This window comes from Oncorhynchus mykiss, chromosome 27, assembly GCF_013265735.2.
Source record: "Oncorhynchus mykiss isolate Arlee chromosome 27, USDA_OmykA_1.1, whole genome shotgun sequence".
Taxonomy (NCBI): Eukaryota; Metazoa; Chordata; class Actinopteri; order Salmoniformes; family Salmonidae; genus Oncorhynchus; species Oncorhynchus mykiss.
In genome coordinates, this window is record NC_048591.1 from 7005685 (window position 1) to 7029442 (window position 23758).

Consider the following 23758-nt stretch of genomic DNA (forward strand, 5'->3'; position numbering starts at 1 on the left):
TAGCTAGGTAGCTACCTAACTAGCTAGCTAGCTAACATTATCCGAGTTGTATTGAGGTAGGTTTTGCCTATGAAACACGATAACTTCACCATCACGATTGCGATCATCATGATTGTGATGTTGCCAGATTGACTTTAGATGCAGTATAAGTTTAGCCAGCTAACTAAGATTTAGGCGACCACCGTATATTAGCTAGCTAACATTAGCATTGCTAGCTAGCTATTTTTGACAAACTTTGCTAACAGTAATGGCAACATAATGACATCTTATGGCAAAGTTGTTTCCTACTTATTTACCGACTTAAGCAATGTCATTCTATTTCCATGCCACTCTAAATTAGTGTAATTTAGACTTAACAGTCACATTAGCCTCTGAAGTACAAACCATGTCTAGGGCACACATTCATTTTGGATGCAGCTATGTTGGTACTAACTAGCTAACTCATCTCAACTGTGTACTAACTGGCAGCAACAAACTTAAACCAACCCAGGACCACTATAAAACATGTCACAGTTGGTTGCATAGTGTAACGGCGTCACCGGTCTGAATCTAATCCAATCTGGACCCAGTCAGTCTACAAATGTAAAGCTTAGAATTAGCTTCCAGAATGTTTATAAATTAGGGATGATGACAATCGTTGACCCTGTTTTTCTGTTAGACAAAGTGCACAGCTGGGTTCCCGACTGATCCCCTGGTCATGGATGGATGCTGGGACCTACCAGAAGGAGCAAAGGTGGGTATCATAACCAGCAATGTGATTGCAATGGTTTAGCAACCTCCCCAAATGATTTTATTCACTGTTCACTTGGCATTTTCACAGCTTGTCAGACAAGAATAAAAGTGTGTAATGTGACACCAGTAACCTTCGGACACCTCCTCTATTGTTGCCAGTCTCCCTCGACTCAAATGTAAAGGACATGCCATCGTAAGGCCTAACTGAACAGTGTTCATAGAAACATGTATGGAGCCAGCACATGGAAACAAGATGATGTGATGAAGTCCAGACTGACAGATGGGCTTGATAATGATGTCTCTGAACGGAGAGAGACCTGGCACTAGACAATTTTTACGTATTGTCTTTTTTTAAATTATTGAATTGGTGTCAGTCGATATGGGGAGGAAGACATCCTGTATATTCTCCACCAGGGTCAGGGAACTCCTGTTGTATATGGGACACCACAAAGGAAGGTATGACCACTCTGACATGTTTGTCAAGGTAGCCCCATTACCACCTGACAAAATGCAGATAGGCACAGTGTCTGTATCAGCTGGGAATGACAATGAAAGATGACACTGCTTCTATGGTATTATGTAAAGGGTTGTTTATTCTACATCAGTGGTCACAAACCAGGCGATCGACTGGTCGATCTTCAAGGCATTCCTAGTCGATCACCAAACATTTCTGTAGAAAAGCCAACAACAAAGGCTTGCGTTCCTTTTTTTTTTTGTATTTGTGGTGCGCTATTGTCCGTAGACGCACTTGATTCAGAAGCCCTGTGAACCGGGTAGGCAAAGTGTTTCCATTTGGAACCATTTCTCGACGGACCGTGTTATCTGTGGCTAAGTCGAGTGTGCCTACTGCGCTGGCCAATCAGATAGCCCAAATCACCGTGCCCACACCTTCCACGACCCCGGCAAAGTTTGATACGAGAGACTGTCAGAGAATACAGCAAAGAGCTGCTGTTTTTATGAGTGAGTTCATGTCTAAGTTTTTATTCACCACTATTACAAAACATACCACGTGCTTCTCCCTACTTCCACTGCAGCGGCAATGAAATGAGTAGTCAAGTGTATCGATAGCCCTGCGTTATTATTATTACTATTATTAGCAGCTCTTCGTGTCTATTTCAGTAGCAAGGAATATTTCACTTTGGGGTCATAGAAACAACATGAATTTGTGCATGAGGCAGATGAGGTGCGACTCGAGTTTCGCCATCAGGTGGAAGACGGTGTCCCCTCTTTCTGGTCAATCTCACCGGGGGAAAGGAAGGTGAGAGCAAATCAAATCAAATCAAATCAAATTTTATTTGTCACATACACATGGTTAGCAGATGTTAATGCGAGTGTAGCGAAATGCTTGTGCTTCTAGTTCCGACAATGCAGTAATAACAAGTAATCTAACTAACAATTCCAAAACTACTGTCTTGTACACAGTGTAAGGGGATAAAGAATATGTACATAAGGATATATGAATGAGTGATGGTACCGAGCAGCATAGGCAAGATACAGTAGATGGTATCGGGTACAGTATGTACAAATGAGATGAGTATGTAAACAAAGTGGCATAGTATAGTATAAAGTGGCTAGTGATACATGTATTACATAAGGATACCGTCGATGATATAGAGTACAGTATATACGTATGCATATGAGATGAATAATGTAGGGTAAGTAACATTTATATAAGGTAGCATTGTTTAAAGTGGCTAGTGATATATTTACATAATTTCCCATCAATTCCCATTATTAAAGTGGCTGGAGTTGAGTCAGTGTCAGTGTGTTGGCAGCAGCCACTCAGTGTTAGTGGTGGCTGTTTAACAGTCTGATGGCCTTGAGATAGAAGCTGTTTTTCAGTCTCTCGGTCCCAGCTTTGATGCACCTGTACTGACCTCGCCTTCTGGATGATAGCGGGGTGAACAGGCAGTGGCTCGGGTGGTTGATGTCCTTGATGATCTTTATGGCCTTCCTGTGACATCGGGTGGTGTAGGTGTCCTGGAGGGCAGGTAGTTTGCCCCCGGTGATGCGTTGTGCAGACCTCACTACCCTCTGGAGAGCCTTACGGTTGAGGGCGGTGCAGTTGCCATACCAGGCGGTGATACAGCCCGCCAGGATGCTCTCGATTGTGCATCTGTAGAAGTTTGTGAGTGCTTTTGGTGACAAGCCGAATTTCTTCAGCCTCCTGAGGTTGAAGAGGCGCTGCTGCGCCTTCTTCACGATGCTGTCTGTGTGAGTGGACCAATTCAGTTTGTCTGTGATGTGTATGCCGAGGAACTTAAAACTTGCTACCCTCTCCACTACTGTTCCATCGATGTGGATAGGGGGGTGTTCCCTCTGCTGTTTCCTGAAGTCCACAATCATCTCTTTAGTTTTGTTGACGTTGAGTGTGAGGTTGTTTTCCTGACACCACACTCCGAGGGCCCTCACCTCCTCCCTGTAGGCCGTCTCATCGTTGTTGGTAATCAAGCCTACCACTGTTGTGTCGTCCGCAAACTTGATGATTGAGTTGGAGGCGTGCGTGGCCACGCAGTCGTGGGTGAACAGGGAGTACAGGAGAGGGCTCAGAACGCAACCTTGTGGGGCCCCAGTGTTGAGGATCAGCGGGGAGGAGATGTTGTTGCCTACCCTCACCACCTGGGGGCGGCCCGTCAGGAAGTCCAGTACCCAGTTGCACAGGGCGGGGTCGAGACCCAGGGTCTCGAGCTTGATGACGAGCTTGGAGGGTACTATGGTGTTGAATGCCGAGCTGTAGTCGATGAACAGCATTCTCACATAGGTATTCCTCTTGTCCAGATGGGTTAGGGCAGTGTGCAGTGTGGTTGAGATTGCATCGTCTGTGGACCTATTTGGGCGGTAAGCAAATTGGAGTGGGTCTAGGGTGTCAGGTAGGGTGGAGGTGATATGGTCCTTGACTAGTCTCTCAAAGCACTTCATGATGACGGATGTGAGTGCTACGGGGCGGTAGTCATTTAGCTCAGTTACCTTAGCTTTCTTGGGAACAGGAACAATGGTGGCCCTCTTGAAGCATGTGGGAACAGCAGACTGGTATAGGGATTGATTGAATATGTCCGTAAACACACCGGCCAGCTGGTCTGCGCATGCTCTGAGGGCGCGGCTGGGGATGCCATCTGGGCCTGCAGCCTTGCGAGGGTTAACACGTTTAAATGTCTTACTCACCTCGGCTGCAGTGAAGGAGAGACCGCATGTTTTCGTTGCAGGCCGTGTCAGTGGCACTGTATTGTCCTCAAAGCGGGCAAAAAAGTTATTTAGTCTGCCTGGGAGCAAGACATCCTGGTCCGTGACTGGGCTGGGTTTCTTCCTGTAGTCCGTGATTGACTGTAGACCCTGCCACATGCCTCTTGTGTCTGAGCCGTTGAATTGAGATTCTACTTTGTCTCTGTACTGGCGCTTAGCTTGTTTGATAGCCTTGCGGAGGGAATAGTTGCACTGTTTGTATTCGGTCATGTTACCAGACACCTTGCCCTGATTAAAAGCAGTGGTTCGCGCTTTCAGTTTCACACGAATGCTGCCATCAATCCACGGTTTCTGGTTAGGGAATGTTTTAATCGTTGCTATGGGAACGACATCTTCAACGCACGTTCTAATGAACTCGCACACCGAATCAGCGTATTCGTCAATGTTGTTATCTGACGCAATACGAAACATCTCCCAGTCCACGTGATGGAAGCAGTCTTGGAGTGTGGAGGGGTCCGTGAAAGACGGACCCCTCTGCTGCTCTCTCCCTCCGCTGAGACTAATGCTGTGTTCAAAACAACTGGGAACTCGGAAATCTCCTACTTCTGAATTCAGTGTGTTTCATCCAACACGGAATTTCAAGTCGGAAACTTAGACATCTTTTATTTTGAAATATAATATGGTCTGAGAAGAACAATATTAGCAGGCATATAGTTAATATGCTGTGATAATGTACTGCACAAATCTCATTCCTACAGAACTGTTTTATTAGGTTAATGTGACATTTAAAAGAGATCTGAGCGGTAGATCTCGGCTTTCTTGTTGACTAATGAAAGGGATCTTGACTCAGAAAAGGTTGTTGACCACCGTTCAACATGGAACTGTTACTACATTTGAAAGTTATCAAAACACCGTTTAGCATATCTATCTCACCAACACCAGGAGAAGTGTTTGTTGTGATTGAGTGGGGAACAAGAATAGTCAGCTAGAGATGACATGAAGGAGCTTGCAGGGATTTGTAGTTTTGCATGTCTACTTTGATGCTAATTACCATTTTCGAATCTGAGAGTAAATAGAGCCGAATATACTGATAAAAGTCAACTTGTCCGAGAGAGATTTACATGATTATCAAATCGTCATGCCAGGGTAAGCCTACACAAAACACAGCCCTTATTTTAAGTGTTTCTAAAATCTCCTATGGCAAAAAAATAAATGGTGGAAAGAACTATTGGAACCATTTCCCTGTTTGATCGCTAGGTTTTATGGGTATTATGACTCATACTGTGGTACTCTATGGTGTGTGTTGGTGGGGGCAAGGACACACCCAAGAAACACCTAAGGACACACCCACATCAAACCCCACCATAAGCCAACTCACGTTTGGCTTCTGTCATGGCCGCCAGCATTTCTTGAGGAGCAAGCTAAAAAACTAGGCCAAATCAGAAGGTGCATTTCCCCTTTAAGACGTTAGGGACAGTTCCCCTTTAAGACACTAGACTGGGTGTGAAGCACGCACTGCGCTGTGAAACTAAACGCTGTACCTTTAAGCCATGATGGCCGGGTATGGCAGCCATGTTGCCACCCCCATTCTATTGAGCCTGTACCATATCATCAGTGGGCGGAACCCTTTACCCACCAATCAGGTAAGAGGCTTTAGGAGGTGAGCAGTGGCAGTGGTAAGGATCTGCTGTGTGTACGGTTACTTAACCCCTTCACTGGTTGTTCGTAGGGATGAAATTCCACTCCATGGGGAACCATATAGGTTACTGTACTCACTCACAGTCCTGTGGTTCTGTATAGAGACAGTCAGTGTCCCAGTGATTTCTCTGTGACTTAAACACTGCTGTGTCGGCCGGCTACAATTCTACATTACGGGTCACACATTACTATAAACCCTGACTCTTCTAAAAACTTTAATGCGGAGAGAGAGATGGGCCATCGTCTTCACAAGACGGTACTTCAAAACTCTTAACTAGCTGGTCCTGTGGAGGACAGGACAGTGAGCATGTAACTACTCAGCTAATGTTCCAACCTCATCTGTACTGGACTGGAAACAGTCCTTTGAGTATTAGTAGAGTAACAATGGCCCCTGGCTGGCATTTCCCCCTGCTAGGCAAGGCTGTGTTAAAGCACATCGTGTCCATGTGCTTCTCTAGGGATGTGTGTGTCTGAATGGGCCTGGGAGTACACATTCCTCCGCTGCACGCAACTATGTGAAAAGCTCACTGACACTAACGCCACGTATCACATAGGCTGCGTTTACACAGGCAGCCCAATTCTGATCTTTTTTGTTTTCTTCTTCACTAATTGGTCTTTTGACCAATCAGATCAGCTCTGGAAAAGATCTGATGTGATTGGCGAAAAGACTCATTAGCGGGGGAAAAAGATCAGAACTGGGCTGCCTGTGTAAACGTAGCCATATTAGCACGTCATGTCCAAATCCAATACCACACATGGTGAACGACCTTGTTCAATACTAATCCTAATAATAATACTGCGTAAACAAAAAGGCTCCGATCCAACACCTCTAGAACACCAAGGGGTGGTTTCCCAGACACAGATTTGAATGAATTGTTTACCTTTATTTAACTAGGCAAGTCAGTTAAGAACAAATTCTTATTTACAACGACGGCCTAGGAACAGTGGGTTAACTGCCGTGTTCAGGGGCAGAACGACATATTTTTACCTTGTCAGCTCAGGGATTCGATCTAGCAACCTTCCGGTTACTGGCCCAGCGCTCTAACCTCTAGGCTACCTGCCGCCCCTGCGCTGGTTCTACGGACACAGATTAACACTAGTCTTGGACTAAAAAGGCATTTTCAAAAGATTCTCAATTGAACTTACTTTTTAGTCCAGGACTAGTGTCCGTAGAACTGGCCGCAAGTCTTAGTCAGCTCTACAGAAACCTACCAAGGTCAGAATACGGCGAATCTGTAGATACATGTCTACATTTATTCCATTTCCGCCCAATACAAATAGCAGGTGAATAGCACGCTATCCTCATGCTTAAAGTCAGAATATGCACAGAGAAGTGCATAAACATTTATTTACACTATGGTCTCCTAGCCTTTGTATCTCTGCTGGGGAGGTTATTTGGGTCAGGTTGGGGTTGTGTGTGTGTGTGTTGTGTGTGTGTGTAGGAATCTGAGCCCTCAGGGTCCCAGTGACGTGGTGTTCCGACCGGGCACTGTTACTTTATCACGATACAGGTCAGAACTCATCAGACCCTGGAGAGTACAGTACACCTCATCCCCACTCCGGCTCTAAAACAACAACCTTTTCTCCCTTCGTTTTACTCTCAACTTCCTCTCTTCCTCTCATCTCACTCTTCAACCCTCTTTTCCCTCCGACCTCCCTTTGTTCTCCCTCTCACCTAGTCTTCCCTTCTTCTCTTAATAACGATATCTTATTTTCTCTCGGTCTTAACCGTCCCTCTCCTCTCCTCCGTCCCTCCATAGATCCCTTCTCTCTCTTCCCCTCTCCCAGCCCATCACCGAGTACCAGGGGGAGGAGTAAACACTGGTGAAGAACGGCGGACTGCGTTCCTCTTTCACTCCAGCTAGGCTCGGTTACACAAGTATTGGCTCAGTTATCAGCAAACAACGAGGAGCGAGCAGGGAGATAACATAGTATCATTCAGTGTCACCCCCTTGCAGTGGCAAGCCCAGAAGCTTCAATAGAAAGTGACGACAAAATCCTTCACTTTCAAACCCACACAATCCATCACAGTGTCGGTCAGCCTTTTTGCATACTGACCGGTGAAGGGCAGCTGTGTCAAACACACACCTCAATAATCAGATCCGACAGTCACAGGAAACCAAAATGACACGCAAATACGCCCATCTGTAGTCAAACCATGAAATCTGGCTCAGTCTCATTATGGAAGAGTGATACAGGCCAAAGTACAAGTGTTCCCCCCCTTCGGTCTGTGTGACTCTCTGGCCAGCCTGCCGGCCGCCATTGTCTCGCCTCATTACCGCACGACGCTCACATGCTGTGGGAGTTCATTAACCTCTGACTCCAGCCCCAGCCCGCTGATCTCTACCCTCCAACAAGTCCTGCACGCACGCACGTACACACACACACACACACACACATACACACACCAGAGACAGGCCAGAGCTCATCTGAAGGCCCTCCAGGAGTCAGAGGACCGACACATGACCGCAATACAGTGATTTACAGTACTGGGACTGTTGAACGTGGCTACATAATTCAACTGATAACATTGTTGTGTATAACACACAGGACATGAGCTGTAAGTAAGACTTGATTAAGGATTTGGCAAGTGAACATATACAGTCTAATCAGTACAGTAAGAACCCTCAGAACAGGGCTGGCTGCTCAAATCTTATGTATTGTGTTTTGACAGACGGGTGTGTGTGTGTGTGTGGGGGGGGGGGGGGGTGAGAGGGGTCGAGGCTTACAGTTAGTCAACGGTGTTCACGCCAGGGTCAGATCCCCTAGTGGGCCATGCTGCTTCTGGGAAATGCAACGTCATCAGCACCATGGGTGGTGGTGTTGCATTCTGGGAAAGAAATGGCCTTTCCAAGGCACTTGCATAGCGATCTGACTTTCGCCGTGGCAGAGCTCTTGATCTGGGATTGAGATGAAAAATCCCACCGTCTCCATTCACTCTGCTCTGTTGCTAAGCAATCAGTGTCAGGGGCACAGAGAAATGCTGGTAAACATTTATATGTTGTCAAGCGCTTCCAGCGGGCTTTGAGAACGTTTTAGTCGCTAATAGTCACATCCTTTAACCTCGCGCCCTCTAACCTCACTCAGTAACCTTACAAAAATGTCAACGGAACAAAAAGGGAAAAAGCACTATAGAGGTAGACATCGAGCCAATAGATGTTTGATGCTTGCACTGACCCCAACTGTATGTATTAGCGTGTAGTCTTTTACAAGTTGTCTTTCTTGGCCTGAGAGCATGTGCAACTGTCGCAGTCTTGATGACCCTACTTAACAAGTACCGTGCCAGAGCACAGCCCTGGCCTGGAGGACACACACACACACACACACACACACACACACACACACACACACACAGCTGAAAACACAGTTATTGTACACCAGCGCTCACATAGACATGAGACAGTCCAAACCAGAGCTTGTTCAGTTCTAAGCCAGTAGTCAACCAGAACGGTGAGAGTCAGTCAAACCGGCATACGAATGTCACAAACGCCGTCCCCCAACAACGGCATCCCAGTCGCTTGCCTCTCCATATGCTCCCAGACCCTCCGAGTCAGTCAAACAGCGTGCCGACAAGCGTGACCCGACGTGTCGCGATCATATCAGCCTTCTTCAATCTCTCTGCGCTTCCTTGCCAATCTAATGGGCACCACTGGCACCAGCATTAATGCCCTAATAGCGTTGCCTCCTGTCTCAGCCCGCATGCCTGCCTGCCAAGATGAAGGCCAGAGAGAGAGGGAGAGAGAGAACAGGCTGTTCCTGGAAAGGAAAATAAATGGCTGAGCACGCAGGCATAGCATACTGCCAGCAGATAAGAGGCATGGAGGACAGAGGCGGGGCAGGGCTGAACAAATACAGGGCCTGATGCTGGCGAGACAGACACACAGACAGACAGGAGAGAGGGGAGGGCGTCAGGGTAGTGCTACGCTAACTAGCTAGCACTGGGATAGGTTGGTGTATTCTGGGCTGGGATGGGCTGGGGATTTGCCAGGCTGAGCTTAGCTGAAAGTGGGCCTGTGTGAGTTATACTGGACTGGGCTGAGGTGAGCGGTGCTGGCAAATTCTGAGTCGATCAGACGCGTGATTAATGTGACGCGTGTTAGACTGAGGCGAACTCTGTGTGCTCAGCTGGCCTGTGTGTTTCCTGATGAGTCAGTAAGGCTGAGCTGAGGACCGACGGAGCCTCACTGGGTTCTATGGCTCTCTGTGGACCTACTGTAAGCCGTCCGTCTCGGGCCTGAATAACCAGCTGAGCTGACACGAGTTGATGATGTAATGCACCAAGCCTGTCTGAATTCTTGGGAGGAAAATAGGAGTGCACTGTTACAGGTTTATTTCTAGTGACAGAAACGATTGGATATTCATCCATTAAAATCTCATTATATTTCCATCTTTCTCCTCACCTCTCTAATCTAACATCCATCTTCTCACAGTTTCCATACTAAAATCACTTTCCCTCCACTGCGGCTGAGTGTATACTTGTTAACATGTCAAGTGTCGACCCCCCCCCCATCTTGCGTGAGTCACACTAACCACAGGCTTGAGGGTGTGTGTGAGCGCGCTTCCCCCGGTAACATGGCAAAGCAGTCATTTACACTATGTACACTCTCTATTTAAAATGTTCCTACACCGTCTCCCCTGCCCTGTACATCAGAACATCACACTAACCACCAGTGACTCTGCATGCAAACACATACCCAACCAAGCCCGGCTTACTGTCAGCGACATCTTGAGATCGCACGCAAACAAACACAATCTAAAACGCACAGGCATTCACACACTAACACCGAGACAAACAGTGACACACCATGTCAAACCCAAGATGAAATGCATTTGGCCAGTGCTCTCTGTATGTGAAAATCACTTGAAAAAAGGTGGGTGGGTTCATGTTTAGCATAGGACACCAAACCAGATTCCCGGACTGCCTTCAGAGTCAGTATGAGTCATCAACCCTGCTGTGCAATTCTCCAAAACAAGATGAGATCACACGAACCAGGCCCATCCAAAGCCTATTCTCCCTGGAGAAACAACAAGCACTAAAATCTCCTAAGAGGCCACCCAGAGAAAAGTAAATACTCTTTAAAACTATTTTTGCATTCAAGTGCAATGGTTACATTATCCTTCAGCCTTCTGTAAACGGAATGGGTAAGGACAGAAAGTGAGAGCAGTGTGATCCGCTCAGTACCTTAAAGCCTATATGAAGCTCTCAACAATTGGTCTTAGATATCTCTTTGTCTTAGCAGCTAGCTTGGTACTGCACCGTGTGTGCGCAAGGCAAAATGCTAGTTGCTAGCATCACCCTGGCTGATCCTGTGTGCAGCAGCGCGGCTGGCTCTCTGGGAGGGGCATCTGAGGGCACACTGCACCAGACACTCATTACGATAAGGCTGCCGCATCGCGCTCCGTCTACCCCTCTATACCTCCTCTCATCTCACACCTTCGATAAGCACCTCCGTCGCTCCCTACCTAACATATCTCCCTCTTCCTTCTCTTCATCTACTACTCTCTCTCTCTCTCCCCCGCTCTATCCATCCCTCTCTCTGCCGCTCTTTCTCTCGGCCTCTTTTCTGGTGATATACCGGCGCTGCTGCGTTGTGCTTGGATGCAGCTCGAGCTGGAGTGTGTTTGCCGAGTGTGCATTGGGTTGAGCTCTAGCTGGTGCTATTGGTGGCATTAGTCTGGGCTCTCTCTCTCTCTCTCTCTCTCTCTCTCTCTCTCTCTCTCTCTCTCTCTCTCTCTCTCTCTCTCTCTCTCTCTCTCTCTCTCTCTCTCTCTCTCTCTCTCTCTCTCTCTCTCTCTCTCTCTCTCTCTCTCTCTCTCTCTCTCTCTCTCTCTCTCTCTCTCTCTCTCTCTCTCTCTCTCTCTCTCTCACTCACACACACACACACACACACACTGCAGTGCTATGCTCTGTATGGCCCCGTTACCAAGGAAACGGAGGGGAAATAGTTGGCAGACAAGCTAGAGAGGGGCTGATAAGACGCGGGAGAGAGGACAGAAAGAGAGAAGGGGGGGGGGGAGAGGGAACAATGAGAAAGAAGGACAAGGGAAAGAATATACAACTATAGAGAGAAACCAAAGCGGGGGACATGGTACTTACTGAACCATATAGACAGTAGACTAATACAGATTGGAGCTACGTACAGATCGACATAGGAAAAGGAAAGCAAAGTTTCAGATTGGGGAAAGGGGGTAAATGTATATTTTGTGATTCTGTTGTGATTTAAAAACCAATAAATAAAAAGTATTAAAAGCTACAATATGTAACTGTTTGGGAGACCCGACTAAATTCACATTGAAATGTGAGTTATAGATCTGTCATTCTCACTGAAAGCAGGTCTAAGAAGCAGTAGATATGTTCTATGTGCGCTATTTCTATGCTTCCCTTAAGTTTAATTAAGCTTTTATTTTTAAATTGAGCTTTTTTTTAACTTTCGGTTATGTGCACCAGCTTCAAACAGCTGAAAATACAATATTTTGGGTTATTGAAAAGATATTTCACAGTGGGTTAGATGGTACAATGATGCTCCACACTATATATTGCTTGTTTTGTCACAAACCTAAAATAGGCAAACTTTTCTGCATTTTGCACCTTATTTTATTCTATGCAATACCGTTCAAAAGTTCAGGGTCACATAGAAATTCTTGTTTTTGAAAGAAAAGCAACTTTTTTTGGTCCATTAAAATAACATCAAATTGATCAGAAATACTGTGTAGACATTGTTAATGTCGTAAATGAGTATTGTAGCTGGAAATGGCTGATTTTGAATGGAATATCTACATAGGCGTAGAGGCCCATTATCAGCAACCATCATACCTGTGTTCCAATGGCACATTGTGTTAGCTAATCCAAGTTTATAATTTTAAAAGGCTAATTGACCATTAGAAAATCCTTTGCAATTATGTTAGCACAGCTGAAAACTGTTGTTCTGATTAAAGAAGCAATAAAACTGTCCTTCTTTAGACTAGTTGAGTATCTGGAGCATCAGCATTTGTGGGTTTGATTACAGGTTCAAAATGTCCAGAAACAAAGACCTTTCTTCTGAAACTCGTCAGTATATTCTTGTTCTGAGAAATGAAGGCTATTCCAAGCGAGAAATTGCCAAGAAACTGAAGATATCGTACACAAGATCTCACAGAACAGCGCAAACTGGCTCTAACCAGAATAGAAAGAGGAGTGGGAGGCCCCAGTGCACAACTGAGCAAGAGGACAAGTACATTAGTGTGTCTCGTTTACGTCAACAGTAAAGAGGCAACTCCGGGATGCTGGCCTTCTAGGCAGAGTTGCAAAGAAAAAGTAACATCTCAGACTGGCCAATAAAAATAAAAGATTAAGATGGGCAAAAGAACAGACACTGGACAGAGGAACTCTGCCTAGAAGACCAGCATCGCAGAGTCTACATTGGAAAAATGACTTGTGTCATGCACAATAATTGTTTACAGACAGATTATTTCATCTATAATTCACTGTATCACAATTTTGGGGGGTCAGAAGTTTATATAAACTAAGATAACTGTGCCTTTAAACAGCTTGGAAAATTCCAGAAAATGATGTCATGGCTTTAGAAGCTTCTGATAGGCTAATTGACATCATTTGAGTCAATTGGAGGTGTGCCTGTGGATATTTCCAAGGCCTACCTTCAAACTTTGCTTTCATGGGAAAATCAAAAGAAATCAGCCAAGACCTCGGAAAAATTGTAGACCTCCACAAGTCTGGTTCATCCTTGGGATGAATCGCCTGAAGGTACCACATTCATCTGTACAAACAATAGTATGCAAGTATAAACACCATGGGACCACGCAGCCCTCATACCGCTCAGGAAGGAGATGCATTCTTTCTCCTAGAGATTAACGTACTTTGGTGCGAAAAGGGCAAAGCAATCCCAGAACAACAGCAAAGGACTCTGTGAAGATGCTGGAGGAAACAGGTACAAAAGTAACTATATCCACAGTAAAACGAGTCCTATATCAACATAACCTGAAAGGCCGCTCAGCAAGGAAGAAGCCACTGCTCCAAAACCGCCATAAAAAAGCCAGACTACGGTTTGCAACTGCACATTGGGACAAAGATCATACTTTTGGAGAAATGTCCTCTGGTCTGATGAAACAAAAAATTGAACTCTTTGGCCATAATGACCATCGTTATGTTTGGAGGAAAAAGGGGAATGCTTGCAAGCCGAAGAACACCATCCCAACCGTGAAGCACGGGGTGGCAGCATCATATTATGTTTTTTTTTTGCTGCAGGAGGGACTGGTGCACTTCACAAAATAGATGGCATCAGGAGGAGGAAAATTATGTGGATATATTGAAGCAATGTCTCAAGACTTCAGTCAGGAAGTTAAATGGGTCTTCCAAATGGACAATGACCCCAAGCATACTTCCAAAGTTGTGGCAAAATGGCATAAGGACAACAAAGTCGATGTATTGGAGTGGCCATCACAAAGCCCTGACCTCAATCCTATAGAACATTTGTGGGCAGAACTGAATACACGTGTGCTAGCAAGGAGGCCTACAAACCTGACTCAGTTACACCAGCTCTGTCAGGAGGAATGGGCCAAAATTCACCCAACTTGTTGTGGGAAGCTTGTGGAAGGCTAAATGAAACATTTGACCCAAGTTAAACAATTTAAAGGCAATGCTACCAAATACCAATTGAATGTATGTAAACGTCTGACCCACTGGGAATGTGATGAAAGAAATAAAAGCTGAAATAAATAATTCTCTACTATTATTCTGATATTTCACATTCTTAAAATAAAAGTGGTGATCCTAACTGACCTAAAAATTGGGAATTTTTATTCAGATTAAATGTCAGGAATTGTGTAACGCCGATGTTAAATGTATTTGGCTAAGGTGTATGTAAACTTCCGACTTCAACTGTAAATTAAAGAGAATAGAACTGCTGGTACAATCACCTTGTAAATTAGCAGCACACCTCCCTTCCTTTCTGTTCCTCAGTCTAACCTTTGCCTCACCCACCCCCTCAATTGATTCCTTGATCTATGACTCATTCCTACTGTTCTATCAACTTCAACTACACTATTTAACACACAACATTATTTCCATTCAAGATGGCACAGTATGCCAAGGCTAGATTAGAGGAGTTGGGTGTGAAACATACAGTATAGGTAGCAACATTGGCTTGAGACTTAACTAACCCATTTACCATCAGCTGCCTGCCTGCCACACTTATGGAGCAGAGCAAGCATAACATTTGACCTAGAAGCATAATAGTCAGTTCCATGACAGAGGAGCGAAGGGCTGATGTCTGGGAGAGTGACGTCTCTGTTAAAACACATGGTGTCTGGGTATTACACAAAGTACATCACTGTGGGAGGAAGGTGTCTCTCTTTACTTCGCCGACTGGGCCACCTCACAGCTATGGTTTGATTATGTAGTGTACACACACACACACACACACACACACACACACACACACAGGGGTGGTATTGACTGCAGCCCAGGTGAGGTGTAGATCCCAAACGTATTCTGACAGCTGAACACTGGTACTGCTGCTACCCCTCACATCTCTACTGCACACACACACACACACACACACACACACACACACACACACACACACACACACACACACACACACACACACACACACACACACACACACACACACACACACTGTCAACCTTGGAACTGGTACCCTGCTCGCACGCTAGCCTAAATCCACAACCACTGCAGTACCACTACGACAACTACCACTACTACTACCCTACCTTACCTTACAGCTACTACTACTTCTAACACTACAACTATTACTACTACCCTACCTTACCTTACAGCTACTACTACTTCTAACACTACAACTATTACTACTACCCTACCTTACCTTACAGCTACTACTACTTCTAACACTACAACTATTACTACTACCCTACCTTACAGCTACTACTACTTCTAACACTACAACTATTACTACTACCTTACCTTACAGCTACTACTACTTCTAACACTACAACTATTACTACTACCTTACCTTACAGCTACTACTACTTCTAACACTACAACTATTACTACTACCCTACCTTACCTTACAGCTACTACTACCCTAAAAAACATTGATTTCAAAGCTCAAAGACTACTTTTGAACAATTTACACAGTAAATCAATAAAAACACATTTACAGGAAAAACTGTGCCGATGCAAAGCTTGATAACAGAGCTAAGGTAAAAATCCCAGTTTTCTTTCGGTTACCAAACTTTGTATCGGCTACAGTTTTTCATGTAATGCGTTTTTGTAAAACTTTCTGCATGAAAATGTTTCTAAATAAAGTTTGAAATCAATGGTTTTTGTTTGGTATGCATTTTAAAGGGAAAATGTGAGTCTCAGCTAGAGGTCGACCGATTAATTGGAATGGCCGATTAATTAGGGCCGATTTCAAGTTTTCATAACAATCGGAAATCTGTATTTTTGGGCGCCGATTTCCGATTATTAAATATATATATATATATATATATGTATACCTTTTATTTAACTAGACAAGTCAGTTAAGAACACATTCTTATTTTCAATGACTGCCTAGGAACTGTGGGTTAACTGCCTTGTTCAGGGGTAGAACGACAGATTTTCACCTTGTCAGCTCAGGGGTCCAAAACTTGCAACCGCACAGTTAACTAGTCCAACGCTCTAACCATTGCACTCCACGAGTAGCCTGCCTGTTACGCGAATGCAGTAGAAGCCAAGGTAAATTGCTAGCTAGCATTAAACTTATCTTATGAAAAACAATCAATCATAATCACTAGTTATAACTACTAATCCAGTTTAGCAGGCAATATTAACCAGGAGAAATTGTGTCATTTCTCTTGCGTTCATTGCACGCAGAGTCAGGGTATATGCAACAGTTTGGGCTGCCTGGCTCATTACGAACTAATTTGTTAGGATTTTACGTAATTATGACATACATTGAAGGTTGTGCAATGTAACAAGAATATTTAGACTTAGGGATGCCACCCGTTAGATAAAATACAGAATGGTTCGGTATTTCACTGAAATAAACGTTTTGTTTTCGAAATGATAGTTTCCGGATTCGATCATATTAATGACCAAAGGCTCATATTTCTGTGTGTTATTATGTTATAATTAAGTCTGATTTGATAGAGCAGTCTGACTGAGCTGCAGCAGGCCCGTAATCATTCATTCAAACAGCACTTTCGTGCGTTTTGCCAGCAGCTCTTCGCAAGCACATCGCTGTTTATGACTTCAAGCCTATCAGCCTAATGGCTGGTGTAACCAATGTGAAATGGCTAGCTAGTTACAGCTAATACTGTTTCAAATGTCACTCGCTTTTAGATTTGGAGTAGTTATTCCCCTTGCGCTGCAAGGGCCGCGGCTTTTGTGGAGCGATGGGTAACGCTGCTTCAAGTGTGGCTGTTGTCGATGTGTTCCTGGTTCGAGCCCAGGTAGGGGCAAGGAGGGGGACGGAAGCTATACTGTTACACTGGCAATACTATAGTGCCTATAAGAACATCCAATAGTCAAAGGTATATGAAATACAAATGGTATAGAGAGAAATAGTCCTATAAATACTATATTAACTACAACCTAAAACCTCTTATATTGGAATATTGAAGTCTCATGTTAAAAGGAACCACCAACTTTCATATGTTCCCATGTTCTGAGCAAGGAACTCAAACGTTAGCTTTTTTACATGGCACATTTTACTTTCTTCTCCAACACTGTTTTTACAATATTTAAACCAAATTGAACATGTTTCATTATTTATTTGAGGCTAAATTGATTTTATTGATGTTTTATACTAAGTTAAAATAAGTGTTAATTCAGTATTGTTGTAATTGTCATTATTACAATTTTTTTTTAATTAAAAGTGTCCGATTAATCGGTATCTGCTTTGTTTTGGTCCTCCAATAATCGGTATCGGCGTTGAAAAATCATAATCGGTCGACCTCTAGTCTCAGCATAATTGCTTTACCATGGAATTGCTTAACTACTACCACTAGTGAGTCTACAACTACCACAACTATTACTACTCTACAGTACATTACAGCTACTACTACTATTAAGACTACAACTACCTCAACTATTACTACCCTACAGTACATTACAGCTACTACTACTATTAAGACTACAACTACCACAACTATTACTACCCTACAGTACATTACAGCTACTACTACTATTAAGACTACAACTACCACAAGTATTACTACCCTACAGTACATTACAGCTACTACTACTATTAAGACTACAACTACCTCAACTATTACTACCCTACAGTACATTACAGCTACTACTACTATTAAGACTACAACTACCACAACTATTACTACCCTACAGTACATTACAGCTACTACTACTATTAAGACTACAACTACCACAAGTATTACTACCCTACAGTACATTACAGCTACTACTACTATTAAGACTACAACTACCACAACTATTACTACCCTACAGTACATTACAGCTACTACTACTATTAAGACTACAACTACCACAAGTATTACTACCCTACAGTACATTACAGCTACTACTACTATTAAGACTACAACTACCTCAACTATTACTACCCTACAGTACATTACAGCTACTACTACTATTAAGACTACAACTACCACAACTATTACTACCCTACAGTACATTACAGCTACTACTACTATTAAGACTACAACTACCACAAGTATTACTACCCTACAGTACATTACAGCTACTACTACTATTAAGACTACAACAACTATTACAACTACCCCCTCTACTACTTCTAGAATGACTACTATCCCCCCCACCACTACTTCTGCTACTATAAATATTCCTATTTAATATTCCTTTCCAACCTCCTTAGAGTAAATGTGGCGTGACAGAGTCTAGACAGCTCTGCAATGGCTAACACCACTAGTAAGAGGCAGACCCTGGGGTCAAGGTGCAGTAGTGAACAACTGAGATAGTATGTTAATTTAACATAGTCACAAGGTAGCAGATTATATCAAAACGACTTACAGTCAACACATAGGGTTATATTCAGTATAATGTATTGCGGCTTATGCAGGACTCAAACCATGCTCTAGTCTAGTTGAACCAAGGACTAGATAGGTCTGAACTCTGCTTTAGGAGAGGGCTGAATGGGCTGAGAAACTGGTTCAGGGTGGGGTGGAAACCTGGGGGAATGCAGTGAGAGTGGGTGAGACCGATGTAGGACCGTGACATAACCTGGCTCAAATATCCAGCACTGCAGCCAACAAGGCTCTGTACGGCTTGTAGGGATGGGGCAAAATCAACTACCACTCTTTGGTCATCAACGTTGGACTAAATTCTAATTGAAGTCAATTCTAATTGAAGTCAGTCAATTCAGGAAGTAAACTGAAATTCCAATTCAACAATTGAAAAGGGCATTTCATTTTTAGTGAATTCTCAATAAACCTAAAAGGAGAAACTACTCATTTGAAAATGTTATTTTTGTCTTTGTTTGTTTACTTCCTGAATTCACTGAGTTCAATTCAAATGTTCAACCCTGTTTGTCATGTCTGGCCATTGTCTAAGCTTGTAAAATCAAAGTTTTAATGCTATGCTAAGGAATGTTAAAAAATAACCACTCTTTCATACATTCATATTCTCAAAACACACAAAGACATAAACAATCCAAACAAGCGCATACATACATGGCCATACAAATAGCTACGATTGGCTAGGCAAGCAAACAGTCAAACATACTGTACACAGCCATCCAAACAGACACCAACTAACCAAACAAACACACACACTCTTACCAAACCAAGCCACAAGAATACCTTGTTTGTGTACGGGTGAGAGATCTAGATTGAAAGAGTTGCCTTCGAATCTAGTGAAACATTGGCATGACAATAGGGGCATACTGGCATACACAGTGGCATGGGAGAAGTTAGGGGCATATAGGACAGCTATGGCCCCACTTACCTGAGGGCGTGGCCCTATCACAATGAATCAGACAGGGAGCAGAACAGATGGGATTACATACCCACCCTTTATCAGTGAGATGACAGTGACAGCTCAACATCACAATAGATGATGTCATCAAAATGGGACTCCGCAGCTAATCACCCCCTATCTATAGAGTAGAATTATATAAACAATGATTTTGGTACTAATCCTTTCTATTTCAGTCAGCCTCCCCTCCTCCTCACCTCTCATCCTCCTCTCAGCAGGATATGGCATTTGATGACATTGAGTCCCCAGCTCACACTGTTCCCTTCCACAATTCTCTACATTTCTCTTCCCCAGCTTCTCCCCCCCCCTCCTCTTGGTGCTCCCACTGATGACGCCATCCCTTCCTGTCCCCAAACCCACCACCTCGGTCCTCCCGCCGCCCTACCCGTTCACTCACCTTGGTGCGCCCGTTGATGACACAGTCCCCCAGCTGCCCGTTGGCAGCGCTGTGCATCACAGCCTCGTCGATGTGTGCCATCAGCGTGGCGATGCCCTCACACCCCGGCTCGTGCCCCTCCACCCAAGCGATCTGGTCTCCACGGATACTCCGCGAAGGGATGCTCCTCTGGCTAACCAGCTGACCGCCGCGGAACTTCCCGCTGCGATTCAGACTCTCCACCTCGCCCATCACCGACTCACCCAGCCGTGGCCCCAGGAAACTGTCCTTCACACAGATACCGTAGGAATTCATACAAGGCACAATGTACTTCTGGGCGATATGCTCTGCCGACCAGCCCTCCCCGGCCTGTAACCGTAGAGACGGGATGCTGTTGGACTCTACTGGGGACATCTGGTCTGGAACGGACCCGGTGCTCAGCTGTGTCACCTTGTGTACATTGTGGTGCAGCTTGTTGCTGTGAGGGGCGGGCAAAGGGGGGTGAGGGGTGGCGCCGTGGTTGTGGTTGCTAAGGTTATTATTGACGCTGTTGTCGCCATTAGCAGCGAGCGGAAACGCCTTGCCTGGTTTGGAGGGCTCTGCTTTGTGAACGTCGCTCTCCGCCACTAGTCTCCGTTTGCAGTCCGGGGTTATCGACTCTCCTGGTCCGTAGAACATCATACCTAGAGATCCTAGACCTGACCCCGCTGACAAGCCACATCCTTTGGGCATCTCCAGACCCATGTCCCGGTTTTCCCCGCCTCTCCGCTTCCGATGGTGCGGTTTGACCTGCGGGTCACCATTGGCCCTCTTCACTAGAAGAGCACAGTTCTCATGTTGTGCTCTGTCCCCATTCTCCACGAGGCGTGCTCTGTTGCCGAGGGGTTGCGCAAGGCCATTCGGTGTCTCCCCCACCCCCCTCACTTGCAGAGGACAACCGTTGGGAGTTTGCGCCAAAACCCCACTGTGGCTGCCCTCAATGGTTGCGGACGGAGACACGATCCCGCCGTTATAGAACGGGAGCCCAGAATTCGTCTGCTTCTTTAAAACCATGATTCCGGAAGAGCTTGCTTTGGAAGCCAGACCTGACAGTAACTCCGCAGCCGTGGCGCTCCCAACAGGCGCCATGCCCGGGCAGTATCTATTTAGTCCATTTAGTCCCATGTTGGTCTGGAAAGGGTGATGCTCGGCAGCTCCGAATATGTGTTCACCGTTTGTCACTCTCTCATGCGAGGCTGAAAAACTGCGATGTCCGTGGGAAGAGCTTGGATTTAAAAGGTCCGTGTGTTCCAAGCTCTCCATTTCATCTCGTCTAGTGCTGGATGTGCACGTAGCCCACGTCCTCGCCTCATTTTTTACCAGAGCCACTGTGCGAGAGGGTGTGTAGTACAACTGCCGGTGTGCGAGAGAGGAGCGGTGCCGCAGCGTTGGAAAGTTTCATATTAAAAAGTCCGAATAGCTCCGAATATGCCTCAGTTTCTTTCATTCGTGTTTTTTTCTTGAAATGGTTTCACATTTGTCTTCTATTGAAATGTTTTCTGATATTCTGAAGTTTGAGATGATGTTTCTAAAACGAAATAATACATAATTACTTGACTGTGATTACCGTTAGCCTACAATAAGTAGGCTAATCGTATCGCCCACAGGCTTGGAACGAAATAGCCCAGCTAAACACAAAGCAGCCTAATTCTCAAACCAGGCCTAGGCTATTCACACTCCCTAAATTAAGAAACCTGTAAGGGACCCGAAACTTGCTAGACACATTTAATTGTAGGCCTAATATCTTTTGTAACGTGGCCTACATTTTATTGGCAAACTTTAAATATGTCAAAATTGCTTTAAATATTCTTATATAATATTCGAATCATATATTACATTCAGACATTGGTCTATCGTGGCTCGGGTAGTTAAATAGGAATTGATTTGTTACAGCAATTCAATTCGAAAATATCAACGCAAGGGTCGCTTACAAAAAGGGGTTGTGTAAAGCGTCTTCATTTTTATGGAATATTTCAGGCAATAACACATTAAAACGTAATAATACGGATATCTGTAAGAATAATTCCCCACGTCAGGAAGAAGGGGGTAAGCACACTGTGATAGCAGCTACTCTGAAGAACACATGCCACTCCACCTTGTTATTCATTCGTATTACTTAGTGTTTAGCCGGTATTCATAGCCTATAACTTAGAAATATAGCCTACACGTGTTTGTATTCCTCCCAAGATACAAATAGCCTATATTGGATTATTTGAGTGAGTTTAGCTATGACTTTGAAATAAATTCAATAAAGCGCAGAATACTAGTAACCCGGGCAAAATATAGCCCACTATCTGTCAGCTGGTTGTACACTTACCTATCTGGAACGCAGAGCTCCAGTAGCGCAGCCTACGTGACCGGCTGAGGGTACGTCTGTTATTTCCGGGATTGCCTTGCTGTCGTTCCAGACGATTTTCATTTATGTTTAGCTAATTAATATCCAGATATGTCCACCACCCAGGGTGGAATTTGGAAACATATGCTTGTCCTTGGGAGAGAACTACCGCTTCTGCCTGCGGGAGTCAGAGTAGGTCCCCCTCAATCACCAAAAAGTACGCTCCATTTCTCCACCCGTGTCTCTCCGCTGGTAATTCCCCCAGCATCTCTCTCTATTCCCCCCCCCCCCACCTCTCTCTCTCTCTCTCTCTCTCTCTCTATTTCCCCCCCCCCCCCCCCCCCCCTCTCTCTCTCTCTCTCTGCTCGCTCGCCCTCTCCTGTCCATGAACGAGCCTGTCAGTTACACGTGCACATGGACACGTCATTCAGAACAGTTCAGATCAGAGCCGGTTGTGTGCACAGTTGTTGACATTCTTTGCAAGTTAGCGAGTTATCAGCTCCGTTCTAGATAAGTATAGGTCAGCAATGGGGTAGCCTACATCTATTACCATAATTGTCTGTATGGTAATAATACTTTTTTTTTGTAAAGTGGTTTCTTGCATCATACAACAGAGCAATTTACAGTAATCTATTTGGCCCAATGTGTTACAGACTAAGTAAACAAATCATTAATTAATGTCAAGCCCTTTATAATGTAAAAACGTTTTATAAGTCTCATGCAATGTAGGCCTGCATTAAACACTGCATATAGGCTACTGAAGGCTATATCATAGAAATCAAAGCTATTTCCATGTGAAAATGTTCTGTGTTTTGTTTGTAGGCCACGAGGCCGACATTATGCTCAAATAGCCACAATAGACTATTGGCTACTGTCTTAAACTGTAAGGGTACAGCCTCAGTGTTCACTGTAAACGTATGCCAGAAATTGCACAAAATTCTCACAATGTTCAAGTTTCTGCTCACAAAAGACCTACAATTTGCACAGGGCCCCAAAAACAAAATAATTGAGGGAACATTGCTGAACAGACGTTGCTCTTCAGTTTTGTGATGAAGCAAACATATGTGTAGTTGCAGTGGTGGAACAAGTACCCAATTTTCATACTTGAGTAAAAGTAAAGATACCTTAATAGAAAATGACTCAGGTAAAAAAAAAAGTGAAAGTCACCCAGTAAAATACTACTTGAGTAAAAGTCTAAAAGTATTTGGTTGTACATATACTTAAGTATCAAAAGTAAATATAAAAAATATATACAGTTGAAGTCGGAAGTTTACATACACTTAGGTTGGAGTAATTATAACTCGTTTTTCAACCACTCCACAAATTTCTTGTTAACAAACTATAGTTTTGGCAAGTCGGTTAGAACATCTACTTTGTGCATGAGACAAGTCATTTTTCCAACAATTGTTTACGGATAGATTATTTCACTTATAATTCACTGTATCACAATTCCAGTGGGTCAGAAGTT

General features: G+C 44.3%; 1 protein-coding gene across 1 annotated transcript in view; it reads right to left on the reverse strand.

Moving 5' to 3' along the window:
* LOC110507058 (egl-9 family hypoxia-inducible factor 2) overlaps nt 1-22565 on the reverse strand; it is a 35883-nt gene extending 13318 nt beyond the window's left edge. The window contains exons 1-2 of the mRNA XM_036965633.1: nt 22273-22565; nt 19938-21483 (exon numbers count right to left, since the gene is read on the reverse strand). Coding sequence (XP_036821528.1) covers nt 19938-21218 — 1281 coding nt within the window. The 5' untranslated portion in view covers nt 21219-21483; nt 22273-22565. The remainder of the gene's footprint in view (nt 1-19937; nt 21484-22272) is intronic.
* Nucleotides 22566-23758: the final 1193 nt, after the last annotated feature.